The 14,146-nt window shown below is 40.6% G+C and overlaps 1 protein-coding gene across 1 annotated transcript; it reads right to left on the reverse strand.

Moving 5' to 3' along the window:
* Positions 1-195: 195 nt before the first annotated feature.
* On the reverse strand, positions 196-12,878 carry LOC115632189 (laminin subunit gamma-1-like). Its single transcript, XM_030529233.1, has 10 exons — positions 12,835-12,878; positions 7,738-8,089; positions 6,175-6,308; positions 5,980-6,107; positions 5,301-5,915; positions 4,327-4,738; positions 1,427-4,015; positions 1,024-1,360; positions 661-961; positions 196-601 (listed from the first exon to the last, which is right to left on the reverse strand). Exons 2-10 carry the CDS (start codon positions 7,924-7,926, stop codon positions 390-392), a joined length of 4,917 nt encoding a protein of 1,638 aa, XP_030385093.1. The 5' UTR covers positions 7,927-8,089; positions 12,835-12,878; the 3' UTR covers positions 196-389.
* Between the last annotated feature and the right edge of the window lie 1,268 nt (positions 12,879-14,146).

Below are 14,146 nucleotides of genomic sequence, written 5' to 3' on the forward strand. Positions count from 1 at the left end.
GACTCAGAAAAGTAATCGTTATCTGTGTGGAGTTGTAAGCGGCACAATTTTAATATAATACAGTCCATGGCTGGCTTCGAGAATTTAAGGCACAATTGGCAGTTGACAGCGTTAGAATATAAACGAACTTTACGAATTTATGATTAAGACATTACAATATATATGTGCATATGTATTAGATATATGAACGATGCATTAAAGCTTAACGTTTCTCTTTTTTCTGGTTTTGTGTTTCTCGTATTTCTTCACTAAACAAAATATTTCAACTAGAAAACTAAAATTACATAATTTCATTCAACCGCTCTCGGCTACCTCCGATTTGTTCGTCGTTTGGTCGTACTTAGTTTTAATTGAAGTAGTTGGTAGTATTGGTATGGGTCTGGCACTTTTTAGGGCTCCAAACGGTTGCGCCTGAAGCATCCACCTGGCAGTGCTTCGCTGATGAATTGAATGTTCTTAACCTCGGCATCTAGCTCCTTCATTTCGCTTTCGTATTTTTCGATTAATCTCTTCTGTATGTTGCGCTGTTCTCGGTACTTCTCAATGCGACCCGTCAGATTGACGCGATTGATTTCCCCTTCAACGACTGTCAGACGATTTTCTATAGAGATCCAACAATGTTAATGGATGCCTTTATCAATTAGAGTCTAAACATCTTACCCAATTGATCTAAATCGGCAGTGTTAATGTCCTTCAGGTTCTCCAGTTCATCCTTAATCGCTGTCAAATCGCTGGTTGCCTTCTCGATCATTTTTTGTGCATTTTGTGTGTCCGCCTTAGCCTGTCCAACCTTACGTTTTGCATCGTCGACCAGATTGTCATCTTTGGTGGAGTTTTGTTCCAGTTCACTAACATCAAGCTCGGTCAATTTTACTCGATGATTAAGTTGATCGGCCTCATCGCGTAGTTTGCGGGCAGAGATTTTCGTTTCATTGGCTTTGCGGCGTATGAGTTCGGCATCCTGAAATTTAAAGAAAAACATGTGGGTTCGCCAGTATGGAATGGCTTAGGGAATTGTGTTACCTTCGACGCTGGCTCAGCGTATTTCTCTTGTGCCTCCTGTGCATTCATCTTGGCCTCGTTCGCATTTTGATTCGCACCTTGCAAAGCCTCATCCGCTTCCCTTATTGAATTCTCGGCATTCTCAATTTCCTGCTTAATACTCGGAACAGTTTTCAAAGCCTGTTTAGCCATATCGGAGGACCTTTGCACTTCGGACTGGAAGCCGCCTAATACATTGTATGTATTGGTGGCTTCTTTGAGAGTTTTGTCACCCAATTCGACTGCTTTCATGGCCTTTTCGTGTGCTTCTTTGGCACGGTTGAGGAGTTCCAAGTCGTCCTCTTTTTGTGCTTCGGCACTGGGGCAGTAGGCAGGAAATAGAGCTAGAGCTTATATTTAACTTTGATGGATATGGAATGCTTACCGTTTAAGCAGCGTGTCCGCCAATTCGCGCTCCGCTTCAAAGTCTGCAAGCACTTTCCCATTGCTGTTGGATAGATCATTGATCTGGTTCAGGAGCTCGTCGGCACGCTCGTTGGCCGCTTGTGCATCCTTCTTCAGTTGACTGATGTCTATGTCTGGTTGCGACGTCTTGTTCACATCTCTCAGCAGCGTCAACGCCGAATCATAGACCTCATTAGCCCTGCGCAATGCTTCGTGAGAGCTGTCCTTCACTGTGCTCAACGATTGATTAATTTGATCGAGTTCTAGTCGCACCTCACTTCGTAACTCCACACCGACCTTCTGTTGCAAGTTGATGGCGTTTTTAGCCAGTTCATGGGCCTTTTCTACTGCATCGTTGGCATCTTTGGCGTTTTTCAAGTCGAATTGGGCCTCTGCCTCCAGGCGATCGGCAATGAAGCGTGCCTCGCGTGATATATCCGATATTTGGTTCGATTGTTCTCCAAATTCCACTGATTTATTCTTGGCCTTGTCCAGCGCCAGTGCACCCTCTTCGTTCAGCAGGGCTAGAGCGTTTTGCAAGTCCTTCTTGGCCGCCCCAATTATATCATTCAGAACGGTGTAGTTGCGACGACCCTTCTCGATCTCGTCGTTAGCGTCCGTTTGCAGGGCATCGGCATTCTCTAAATGATCGCGCATACTATTCAAGCGTTGATGCAGGTCATTGATCACTTCCGCATAGGTCTGCCCACCATCGCCAGCCCCGGATTTGGCATCATGAGCCAATATGGCCACCTTCTCCTGTACTGCCTTCAGCTTACCCTCGAACTCATCGTCATTGGTTACAGGAGTGCGCGCAATTTCGTCCAGCGTGGAGCTGAGGTTGGCCAGCTTGGCGCGATGTAAATTGGCCGCATCCTGCACCAGGTTGTAGCAGTCCGGACAGTTAACGCAGCCATGATGGCGATCGTATTTGTTCTCCTTGCAGCGATCGCAGCGTCGACCTTCTACATTGTCATTGCATGGACACTGACCGTTCTGATCGCACTGGAAGCCCTTGGAGCCGCTCTCATCGCATTCGCACGGCTTGCAGCCATCGGTGGAGAAACCGTAGTAGTAGTTGGCGCACTGATCGCAGCGCAGACCCACGACGCCCGGCTTGCAGTGACACTGACCCGTATACTTGTCGCAGGTGGCGTTGTAGCTTCCGATTGGATCACACTGACAGTTCTCGCAGCCATTGCCCGATCGTATATTGAAATAGCCCGGCTGACACTCGCCACAATCCCGTCCGATCACATTTGGCTTGCAGTGACACTGTCCGGTTACCTGATCGCAACGCGAAATTCCCTCCTCATCCTGCTCGGTGCCGGCGGCAAAGCAGCTGCAACGATCGCATTTGCCATGCGGAAGAGCCAAAGGATCGCCAAAGTGTCCGGGTAGGCATTGATCGCAGTGTGCGCCAGCTGTATTGTGTATACACTTCAGGCACTCCCCAGTGGTGCGGTTGCAGTTGCCCACCGCATTGGGATCTACATTGCTGTTGCAGTCACAGGCCCTGCAGATCTCCACCGGTCCCAAAAGGCCGGTGGGATCGCCATAGAAGCCATCCGAACATTGCTCACAGCGCGCGCCGAAATAACCAACAGGGCATTCGGTACAGATGACGGTGTCACCATTGATTTGCATGCACGCTCCATCGTTGGGGCATGGACAACGTTTGCAGTCATGGGCCGTACTCCCTAGCGCGTTTCCATAGAAGCCTCTGGCGCACTGATCGCAATTATCGCCATACGTGTTATGCTGACAGATGCAGCGTCCCGTCTCCGAGTCGCAGATGTCAGCGTGTCCATTACAGTCGCAGGGAATGCACGGCATGAAGGGGCCACCCCTTGCCGGACTGTGGCGGAATCCAGGTGCGCAAGACTCGCAGAATTGACCCAAGTAGCCCTCGGGACAGGTGCACTGTTCGATCCACGTTGCGGGCTGGCCTGCACCGCTGCGATGTGCCGTCTGCAGCTCCACATCGTCCAGGATCGCCTCACCTTGTACGGAATATGTGGCGCGTATCTTGATAGCCGTTAAATTCGAAAGTATGGAAAGGAAACCACGTGCTGACTGGCTCGGCTGCCAATTGTAGTCGCGATGCTCGTGCAGACGGAAAGAGTATTCCTTCTCTCCCTGGTCTGGCATGCCATTATTCTGGGCAAAGATCGGTAGTGAGATTTTGCTGCCAGAGCCCTCTAGGATAACGTCATGCGCACTGGTGCTGGGCCCCACCTGACCCACCAATTGCAGCTTGAACTTCAGATCGCGATTGTAGGAGGCGCGTTGATCGCCAAGGAAACGATCGGGCGCCTGGAAGTACACGAACTCATTGCCCTGAGCGGTGGTACCTATACTGCGACTATACTGATTATACTTGATATCCACATCGCGCTGATTCAGGTCAATAGCAGTCCAACGCTCCTTGTGCTTATTAAAGTTCGAAGTAACTGAGACAATAGAATAGCCGGGCGCTGTTTGACACTCTGAGGTGTGGCCATAACAGAAGCACGGGGTGCAGCCAAATCGATTGCCGAGATCGAGATTGAAGAAGCCCGGTTTGCATCTGAAAATTGATTATATTGAAGGGGAATTTAGTAATCTCTTGTAACGAGAGCTGAGGCTGGAAATTTGATGAAGAATGGGGATTTATATGAATATACTTTTAAATAACTCTTTAGAGTTACAACAAAGCATTATAATCCAAGTGTGAGCTAATTTACCAGAAGTATCTCTGACTCTGACTCTGACTGTATGTTTGGAGAAAGGATGTTAAGTCGGCTTGAATTGAATTGAAGCAGGCAGAAATAATACAGGGAAATGGTTAATTTATAGTACATTTGATGGGTGAGGTTAGGACAAAAATGTGTTACTCACTCATTGCATCGACGTCCTTCTACGTTCTCCTTGCAATAGCAAATGCCAGTGTGTGGATCACAGGCCGGAGTATTTCCTTGGGAGCCACGGCTATCGCAGCCACAAGCTTGGCAGCCATGTGAACCAAACTGATAGTAGTTGTTGTCACAACGATCGCACTTGTCGCCCGTTACGCCAGGCTTGCACTGACACTTGCCTTGGCTGTTACATTGCAGCGAACGGGAGCCGACCGGATCGCAGGCACAATTGATACAGTAACCATCTTCCCGCATATAGAAGTTATCCTTGCAGTGCTCACAGTTGGCGCCATCGCGATTATCGCGACAATCGAGACAATGACCTCCATGGCCAGTCAGATTGAATAGATGGGCGTCGAAGAAGCATTTGTCCGCAAAGCCATTACAGTTGCAGGCTGCAGAGAATAGGAGCAATGGGAGCTTGGTTTAGTTCCTTTCGGGGGCAACGTTGGGGGTAAGAGCCTTACAATTAATTAGATACCAATGGGCTGAACCACTTGAACTCAGACTTATGCGATTCGTTTTCAAGGCGTAATCATAGGACCAGCCATAGGCTCTTATGACTGCCAAAATGCAGCAGAAGTGCAACCAGAGTAGCGACATGACTGAGAGCTCGACAGCAACTGGCATTTCTGGTTGATTACTGCTCTGCGGAATTAAGCTGTGGAAGCCGCTGTCTAACGGCAATGCCGTTTGTCCTTATATGGTCTAACGCACTAGTGTTGTTCGGTTGACTAATAGAATAACTAGTTTGGTATTTAAGCCATCAGCTGGCAGTTACTATTTGAAATGACATTTTATTTTAGGCAAGAATGTATAGAAAATAATCTTAAGCCCAACTCTTATCCCAAAAAAAAAATGTATCTTAGATGAAGGAGCTTTTCAAACATGTCTATAATACTTGCAGGTATGTTTTGTGATTTAGTTGTTCGTCTCAAGGGTTTTCCCCTCACCTACCTTTGCACTCGTTGACTTCCGTCGATGTGGCCCTCTTCCATTTCACATCATTGTAGAGCGGTAGACAGCGATCGCAGTCCGGCCCATCTGTATTATGGCGACATTCGCAGACCAAGGTCCGCTCCCCATGCATTCCCGTGCTGGCCACACATTTGCTGGCATGGCCATTGCACTTGCAGCGCGCACCCACCGCTATATCACTAATAGCATAGAAATATGATCGAAGCACCTGCGAATCCCCGAACAGTTCGTCGCCGAACGTGTTCAATCGATCGAGCGTGATGCGTATATCCGTGGCCGTCACCCAATCCTGCAGCTCCAAGCTGCGCTCAAAATTAATGCCACTGGGTCGACCCTCCAGGGTGGAGAAGGCGATCTCACCATCGCGTAACGGCGAAATATCGCTGTACTCGCTTGTACAGAGCGCATGAGCCTCGCTCTCACCTTTCCGAATGGAGCGGAAGTCGGGCATGGCGTAAGTGTCTCGACAGGTGGCGCTGTAGTACTGATAGGGTATCCAGGCACCGTTCTCGGATGTACGCTTATAAATGGTGAACGAGTCCGGACGCGGCGAACGGAAGAGAATGCGTACATAGGTGATGTCATAGGACTTGCCTGTGTTATAGAAGTAATCCGATAATATTGGGCCCCGAAACGTTAAAGTAGTCGTACAACTTACGTAAGTGCAGAGTCAAATTAACGTGGTTTGGATTTTGTATGCCCTCGAACATAGTTTCCGACTGCCACCACGTCGGATGTTGTGGATCGTGCAAGTCTGTCAGATATGAGGGATGATGGTCATCGCGTCTATATAAGGAGAATGGTCGAAAGTATATTAAGGTGTTTTATAGGATTATCTGCTTTTTCGGTTTACCTGCAGAATTCGCAATTCTTGTGATTGCGATTCATCGTCTGTACACAGAATTGATTGTCGCCCTGCTCGCCACAAGTATTCGTTGACTCGATTTGTATTTGATAGGCGGCATTAATGAATTCGGGCAAACATTTCTGTCAAAAGATGGCGCTTTTATTTAATGTCTTCAATATAATATATACTTCAATTAAACAAAGTCTCATCAGATTAGTTTAGCACTAATTTAGCCAATCTATAATAGACTAATACTGTGGTCAGACAGGAAAACAATGTGCGTGCCAAGAAACCTACAAGATATAAGTATTCCTTAACTGGTTTCTTTGAAAAACTGAACGAATTTGTGTTCAAACTTTTGCTTGTCTAAACATAGCTTAAGAAAGATATTTTTATTTTTTAGCTAAGCACTAATTTAGCTAACCTATAATAGACTAATACTTTGGTCAGACAGGAAAACAATGTGCGTGCCAAGAAACCTCCAAGATATAAGTATTCCTTAACTGGTTTCTTTGAAAAACTGAACGAATTTGTGCTCAAACTTTTGCTTGTTTAAACGTAGCTTAATTTTGTTTTTATAGTAATTAAGTGAAAACAACTTGTTGTCTCTACGAACTTTGAAGGAGTCTTCTCTTCCAATTCAACTTCCAACGCAATTTATAAACCGATCTTTAATATTAAAGTTTTCAATTAAATAAAATCATATCACTCAATCATCAATTTCAAAGAAACAGTGATCAAAGAGCATAGCAGAAATTTTAGCAAATGTATATTCATATACATATATCTCCATTATTCAGTTTTTCTTTTAATTGACATAATATCATAAGACTAAAGGGCTTCGGTAAATTAAAAATAGTCAGAGGTGAAGGTAAGTTAAGTAAGTTCGTCTCTCTGACTCGGGGTCTAGGTGATCTGTTTAAGATCTTTACATCACTTTAATAAATAACAGCCACAAATACATTATTGGATTTTTCTGTTACCATTTAATCAAAATGTTAGTCAAAAAAGTTTGGTAGAAAGTTTGGTTAAATGGTTAAAAGACTAAACAAAAAAAGATTAATAAATAAAAAATAAAAAAAAACTTAAATATTCTAGAATCCAGATCATTCTTTACAAGCTATGAAGTTTAGTTCGATTAATAACAGCTCTCTTCTGCTTTTTGTTCTTTTGTTTTGAAATTTGAAATATTGCAAAAATGTAATAATACATTATTTTCTTGATTTTCCCAACAACTATCCAGCTAACCACTACCCTTTGATACAGTCGTGTGCGAAGCGATGATTCAGACGCTTGAGTCCACACAGACCCAGAGAAGTAATAAGAAACTACTTTTTGGAAGCTGCTGACGAGAACAATTCCACAGCATAGGGGAATGCAAATTAAGACTACAATTTGTCGGCGCACACAATTGTTTATTATTAGAGAATTAGTTTGTATGTCTCCATTTCATTTAACACCCTTATATCTACAATGATATTTTTGACCTGCTTGGACAAGTTTCAATTGAGTTTTATTTATTTGTGTGCCCATAAGAGCTCTATCTTGGTTTGTAGTTCTGCAGCTTACCTGGGGTCTTCCGTAGGGATCGTAGCACTCGAGCGCTGGCATAAATGTGGTCGCACTATGGCCACCGGCCGAATTGATGGGCGGGCGAGGTCCTGCGCCCAGTGTCGTGGCCAGACAGCTGAAGAGGAGCGCGATATTGAGGAGCGGGCGCGATTTGGAGGAGTTAAAACTCCACCGAGTGCGCTTCATTTTGGCGATTTATAGAGTCGATTTGTATGGAAACACTTAGTTGTGTGATATTTTTATTGGATAGGTGGTTCTTGGCTTTTTATTTTGTCACTGCCAGCAGTTTAGGGCATAATCGCCATTGAGTTCAAAGGAGCAAATCTTGCTGCCTGAGTGGCTTCACTCGCTGGAAAATTGGGGGAAATTTCATTTAGTTTTTCAACACATCTGTTGCACACATTGCCGCACAAAGAAAATGGATGTATATCTGTGCTGTGTACCACAGAAAAATTCAACATATTCCCGCATTTTTAATTAGTTCACAGCAAAGATGTTCATTTAAATAAACTCTGCTGTCCAGCCCGGGCAGTCAGTGAGTCTGTCAGTGGGTCTGTCAATGAGTCGAACGCTGGCTGCGCTTCATTAAAAATCCAATTGCCGGTTGTATACATATTCGTACACTGATAAAAAAAAAGCACGGAAATTTCAATATTTACGCGTAGATTTCACTATGTTTACCATCGATTTTGCACCATCGTGTGTTTTAGTAAATATGAAGTGGACACAGTTAAATTTTAAAATTAATATTAAAATATTGAATTTAAAGTGTGTCGATATTAAATCACAAGTGATGATGTCGAGACGTGTGTTTTTCTCACGCCAAAGGTTCAATTTAAAGTGTGTCGATATTAAATCACAAGTGATGAAATCACAAGTGATGATGTCGAGACGTGTGTTTTTCTCACGCCAAAGGTTCAATTTAAAGTGTGTCGATATTAAATTATTATTATTATTTTATGAATTAATTTTCTTTATGTTTTTTATGCCTTTTAGTACGGATATAAATTAGAACAATATTAATATTAAGAAAGTGAGGAGCAGCTGATTGAATAACACTTACTTGACACATACCTATCGATTATATCTTTATTTAAATTTAATAAATTTCTAGTATATTTAAATCGGATACAAAAAACTTCAAATTAAAGTTGAGAAAAATATTCTAATTTCCTACGGAATATAGTAAATGTAACTATTTGTTTTTTGAAGTGTGTGCATATTAATATTTAATATGGTTCAACAGTAAATTGAATATGACACACTTTAATAACGAAGTTTTATACTTTGTTTTGTATATAATTCATATTAAAATCACTAATTGAATATGTTTTTAGTAAAATTTACGATTTTTATATTTGATTTGAATATGAAATAGGTGAACATTAAATTTAATATGAAATCATTAATCTGTACCATGCAACTTTTTTATCAGTGTATGTAGGGCAGTCGCTGATTCAGTTTTAGCCGCACGTACGTAAACAATACGGAACAAAAACAAAACAACAAAACGAACCGAAACAGCATATGAACATTTCAAATAGCAACAAGCCATAAGTTAAACATAAATAAATACACAATGCTGTCCGCTGGAAATTAACTTAAGGAACAAGCCGCTTCCCCCCCAAAAAAAAATTATGCGACCATTTTCCCCCATTATTGGTACGATTTCGAGAATATGGCAGTACTACTACGCTATGCGTATGTGTAACTCGAAATTATTCCGACTGATGATTTCATCGACTCCACAAATATCGCGCGCACAACACACACACTCTCTTGCCATATCTGTGTCTACACAGATATATAGAATACGCCCAATAGCAATACATAGTGCAAAATAAGAAAAATAAGAAAAAAAAAATGTGTTCAGGCTTCTTAAAAGGTTGAAAAGATATTCGGAATGCATGTTACAACAGTGCTGAGATGCATTTATGTCTGCCACAAGGTTATTTCAATTTAGTCGCCTCGGCTCGGCTTTGTTTGTGCTAATATTTAACTTTATTTTTAGTGAATTCAGTTAGGCTGCCGCAGCTAATTAGCAAAGGCCATAAGCTGAGTACTGAGCGCACTTAAAGAAGATGATATCACTGGGCAACTATTTGTAAAGCAGACGAGGCATCAGATCACTCAGAATGGGAGAGCTACGGCTTTACTTAAAGCTTGAATCTGAAGTAATATTTTCAGCCTTATCGACAAAATAGAGACTCACAACATACGAATACTACTGAAGAAAACAAATCATTGTTGATAAGTCTAAGCAGTCGAGAGTGTAAAGTACTAGACGCAAATACCGGAAGCTTTATAACATAATCACTCTTTCCATGAATGTCAACACAATTAGAAACTGATTTAAATTGGATTAAAGACTTTTTAAAGACTGGTAGGTGTACAAACATAGGAATGAATTTTTTTTAAATACCTATAGCCACTTAAAAAATGAATATGTTTAAAAAGATTTAGTCGGCGAGCAGGTTTGTCTTTTATTTAATAATTCCTTCTTGGGAAACTTTATGTTTTTGTCCTGAAGATATTAAAGGAAAGCTAATAAGTTTAGGTATAAAAGAGGTATAAACAAATAGATTAATATTTATATTTAACTTTATTATTATTTATTTTTGGAAATCAATTCGTAACTGAATTTGTCTGACTTTTTCTAATTTAAAAAAAAACATATAAAAAATCTAATAATTTTATTGTACTCTTTGTGAAAGAGAAAAGAGGTATAAAGAAAATATGTTCATATTTACAATATTGCTAAAAATTCAGGTAGGTTGCTGTTTTGGAAATCAATTCGTAACTGAATTTGTCTGATTTTTATTCTAATTTCAGCTGTATGGCTAATTAATTTTTAGAATTCTTAAATACTTGCATACTTATTATTTTCGTTTGTTTATTTAGTTTTTTAAAAACTAATTTTGAATTTCCAATGAATGATTTTTGTAAGTTTTTAGAAAAAAAAAAGAAATAAAATTATGGAAAGTAAATCGTTTTTAGAACACAAGTTTACTCTAAGTATGATTGGGGATTAGGCTTTTGTAGAAATTTTCAAATCTTGTCTAAAATTTATTTTGTTGAAACAATACTGCTTTTTTCAGGCGTTATTTGTAATCTTAATTATTGCTAAAGTTTTGATATAAACATTAAAATGTGTGTGTACAATGTAAATTGTTAAATATTTTTAGTTTATGCTTTCATTCTTTGTAATTATTGTATACCCTAATGGCGCTCCACAAGCTACGGAGTCGCACAAACGAGGCTATCGGTGCAACATTTTGTTTGTTTTAATTAATTTTTTTTGTTGTGTGTCTGTAAATATTTGCTCCACTTCTAATAGATTTCCATTTTAAACTTTCGCTTTCCCTTCTTCAATGCATGATTTCGGGACAAACTATCATCGAGCGCAATCGCTTCACATTCTTTGGATGGTTTTCAATTGTGATTTTGAATTTCATCTTATCAGCCGGCTCATATTTTTAGAAAACAAAATACTGTTTCGGTTTGAATAAAGCACAAAAATATAATTATTTTTTGTGCTGTCGCCGGGGCAGCATTTTATTAATGAGAAGCCTCAGATTTCAAGCGACAGTGGCTGTTGTGCGAAGAAACCCTTGCATTGAGTTCAGCTGAGGCCAAGGCACGAACACACACATACTTACTATATATATAGTATATAGTTGGTATTATGTTGTCTGAAATACAAACAACAACAACAACAACATGGTTTTATAAAGCGATACACTCACACACACACACACATACACAAATACACAGATACACATATGCTTATATAGAACAAGCGAACATCCGCTCCATTCAGATTTCAATTGTTGAATCTTGAGGCGGAGGCAGATGGAACGAACCGCTTCGACTTTAGCTGCTGTAGTCGGACAAGCGATACGCGACATACAAGTATGAACACGAGTTCCTTTAGCGATAAGAATTTGGGGCTACGAACTAGCGGGTAGTGCGAGATATGGCCATTGAATACGGTCGCCGTCGTGTCGAAATTCAATATTACATTCTTCAATATAACGATTTGTGCAGCATTCAAGTTGAAATTGTGTGGAAAACAACGTTTTTGTTTGCACCTTTTCGTTTGTATCTTTATCGCAGCGTTTGTTTTTATCCACAGTTTCAACACACGCACGCCCGCACACACACAGACACACAGATACTTAGAGAGCCGCACTCGTACTTGGTAAGCGGTCAAGCAGGTAGAGGAACATGACGAACAAAATTCACTCAAAAACTGCACTCGCAGTCGAGCACTCGCTCAGATACTTTTACGAAACTTCACATTCGTATCTCACAGATGCAGGGCAGCAGAGCAACAAAACACCGTACCGAGCGCCTGATTTTCGTTTATTTATCGGCTATTTTTATTATAGATACTTTTTCAGGGAGTTGCACACATGCTGCATTCACAAGATTTCTTTTCACATCCTATATATGCATTTTCAAAAGTACATATACACACCTATATGGATATGTCTATAATTTTTTTTTTGTTGGTACTTTTCATTAATGGTATGCATGCATGGAAATGGGAAGCACGTTTAATTGCATTTATTCAAAACATTTGCTCAGTCAGCCTCAATTGCATTTCCCTTTTCTGCTGACTCGTGCGGTTACAAGTTGTACTTCATAGCTACATACTCGTGCTTGTAGCTAAAGGTAGCTTTTATTTTTTGCCAAGCATGAACCTCATGCCTCTTTATTTCTTTTTTAAACTTTTAAAATGCTCTGCTTGTTTCTTATTTTTTTGTAATTGTATCACCACACTGAAGGCAAGAACCTTTTGAGTAAACACTTCTTTATGCGCTGTCTGCCAGCAAACACACAGACACACACACACACACACACACACTAGCAGAGATACTTTTTTATCTTGTGGGTTTCTTTCGATAGTTGGTGTTGTTGTTGTTGTTGCGGCTTGTCTCACTGTTGCGCCCACCGAACTTCATTTACTTAGCACAAACAAGACAGCGAACAGCCAAGCACAGCATAGAGCGACGACAGCCGAAATAAGTATGAAAAAAGTATCGACCAAATCCATAGAAAACTCCTCCACTCGACGACACTCGCACTTACTCCGCACAGAACACCACAGGCAACCGCTAACGAGGACGTCCAATGCTCAACTGACTTCAAGAATGCGACGTGACGAGCCAGTGTTCACGACGACTCTCTCAACGAGTGGAACTCGGTTGAGTGCAAACTGTATGATCGTGCTGAGCAGAGTTGTCAGCTCGCCCGATGCCCACAGCTGGCCGATCGCCTAAAAAAGCACATCAGCTATTCGGCCAGGTCTCACCTACAAAAGCGCGCCAAGCCTATTCCGATAAGGAGCCGCAAAGCGAGAGATGCTTATATACGTACATAATGTACAAATACATATGAATATAATAATAATTTATTTAGTTTGTCTTATTCTGCATAATTAAAGCATTGAGTTTCAAACAAAATCTGTTCATTGAAATGAAATACTTTCAATGAGTTGACAAAAATGCAGACAGTCTTGGCCATTGCTATTTAAAAGTAAAGTGTTGGTTTCATTTCTTTCTATGAACTTATTGTACGGACATTTTCTTGGATGCTGCTCTCATAACAATTTTCCGTTTAGAGAGAGAGATTGTGTTCTACTTTTGGATGGATTTGTAGACATTGTAGCTGGCAGGTTATCGCTGGCAAGCATAGTTTGTGCTGATAAGAGTTCATTGTACGACAAAAGGCGCACTTTTAGTTTCATTCAACAATTATTTTTTACTCAGTTTTTTTTTTTTTTTTTTTTTTTTTTTGGAAGCATATGCTGATGCATATTTGTTCTAGCCAAGTAGGCAATCAATTAAACATAATAGATTTATTTTAATTCAATTCAAATACTTCAGAGTAGTCCAAACTAAACAATCGTTGAACGAATTTTGCCATTGACGCAATTGAGATACAATTTAATCGTCTATTTATCACGATCGTCGAAATTTCCATCGAAATTTGATCGTGAAACAATTGTGTGTTTAAATTAATCTAAAATAAGTATACTATGTACAGTGTAAAACTCCCTTAATGAACATCCCCTTTATCAGGACACTCTCTTCGGCGGACACTTTTTCAAAAACATGCGATCGGTATATAAATTATTTAAATATCCCCTTAAGCGGACACTCCCCCTTGGGCGGAATAAAATTGGCGGAGAGAGTTTTCACTGTATTATGAAGGTGCTGCGAAAATTTGTAAAGAAAATCGAATAAAGAGCCCTTGAAATTATAAACAACCAAACACTTTTTTCTTTGAAACAATGGTTTCACAGAGACAAGAGAAGGGCTTCAAATGCACATCAAAATTTAAATTGAAAATTTAAAAAACTTATCATTGCAAACACTACTTAGTTTTGTTTTGATAATTG

This window comes from Scaptodrosophila lebanonensis, unplaced genomic scaffold (assembly GCF_003285725.1).
Source record: "Scaptodrosophila lebanonensis strain 11010-0011.00,11010-0021.00 unplaced genomic scaffold, SlebRS2 tig00001415-arrow-pilon, whole genome shotgun sequence".
NCBI lineage: Eukaryota > Metazoa > Arthropoda > Insecta > Diptera > Drosophilidae > Scaptodrosophila > Scaptodrosophila lebanonensis.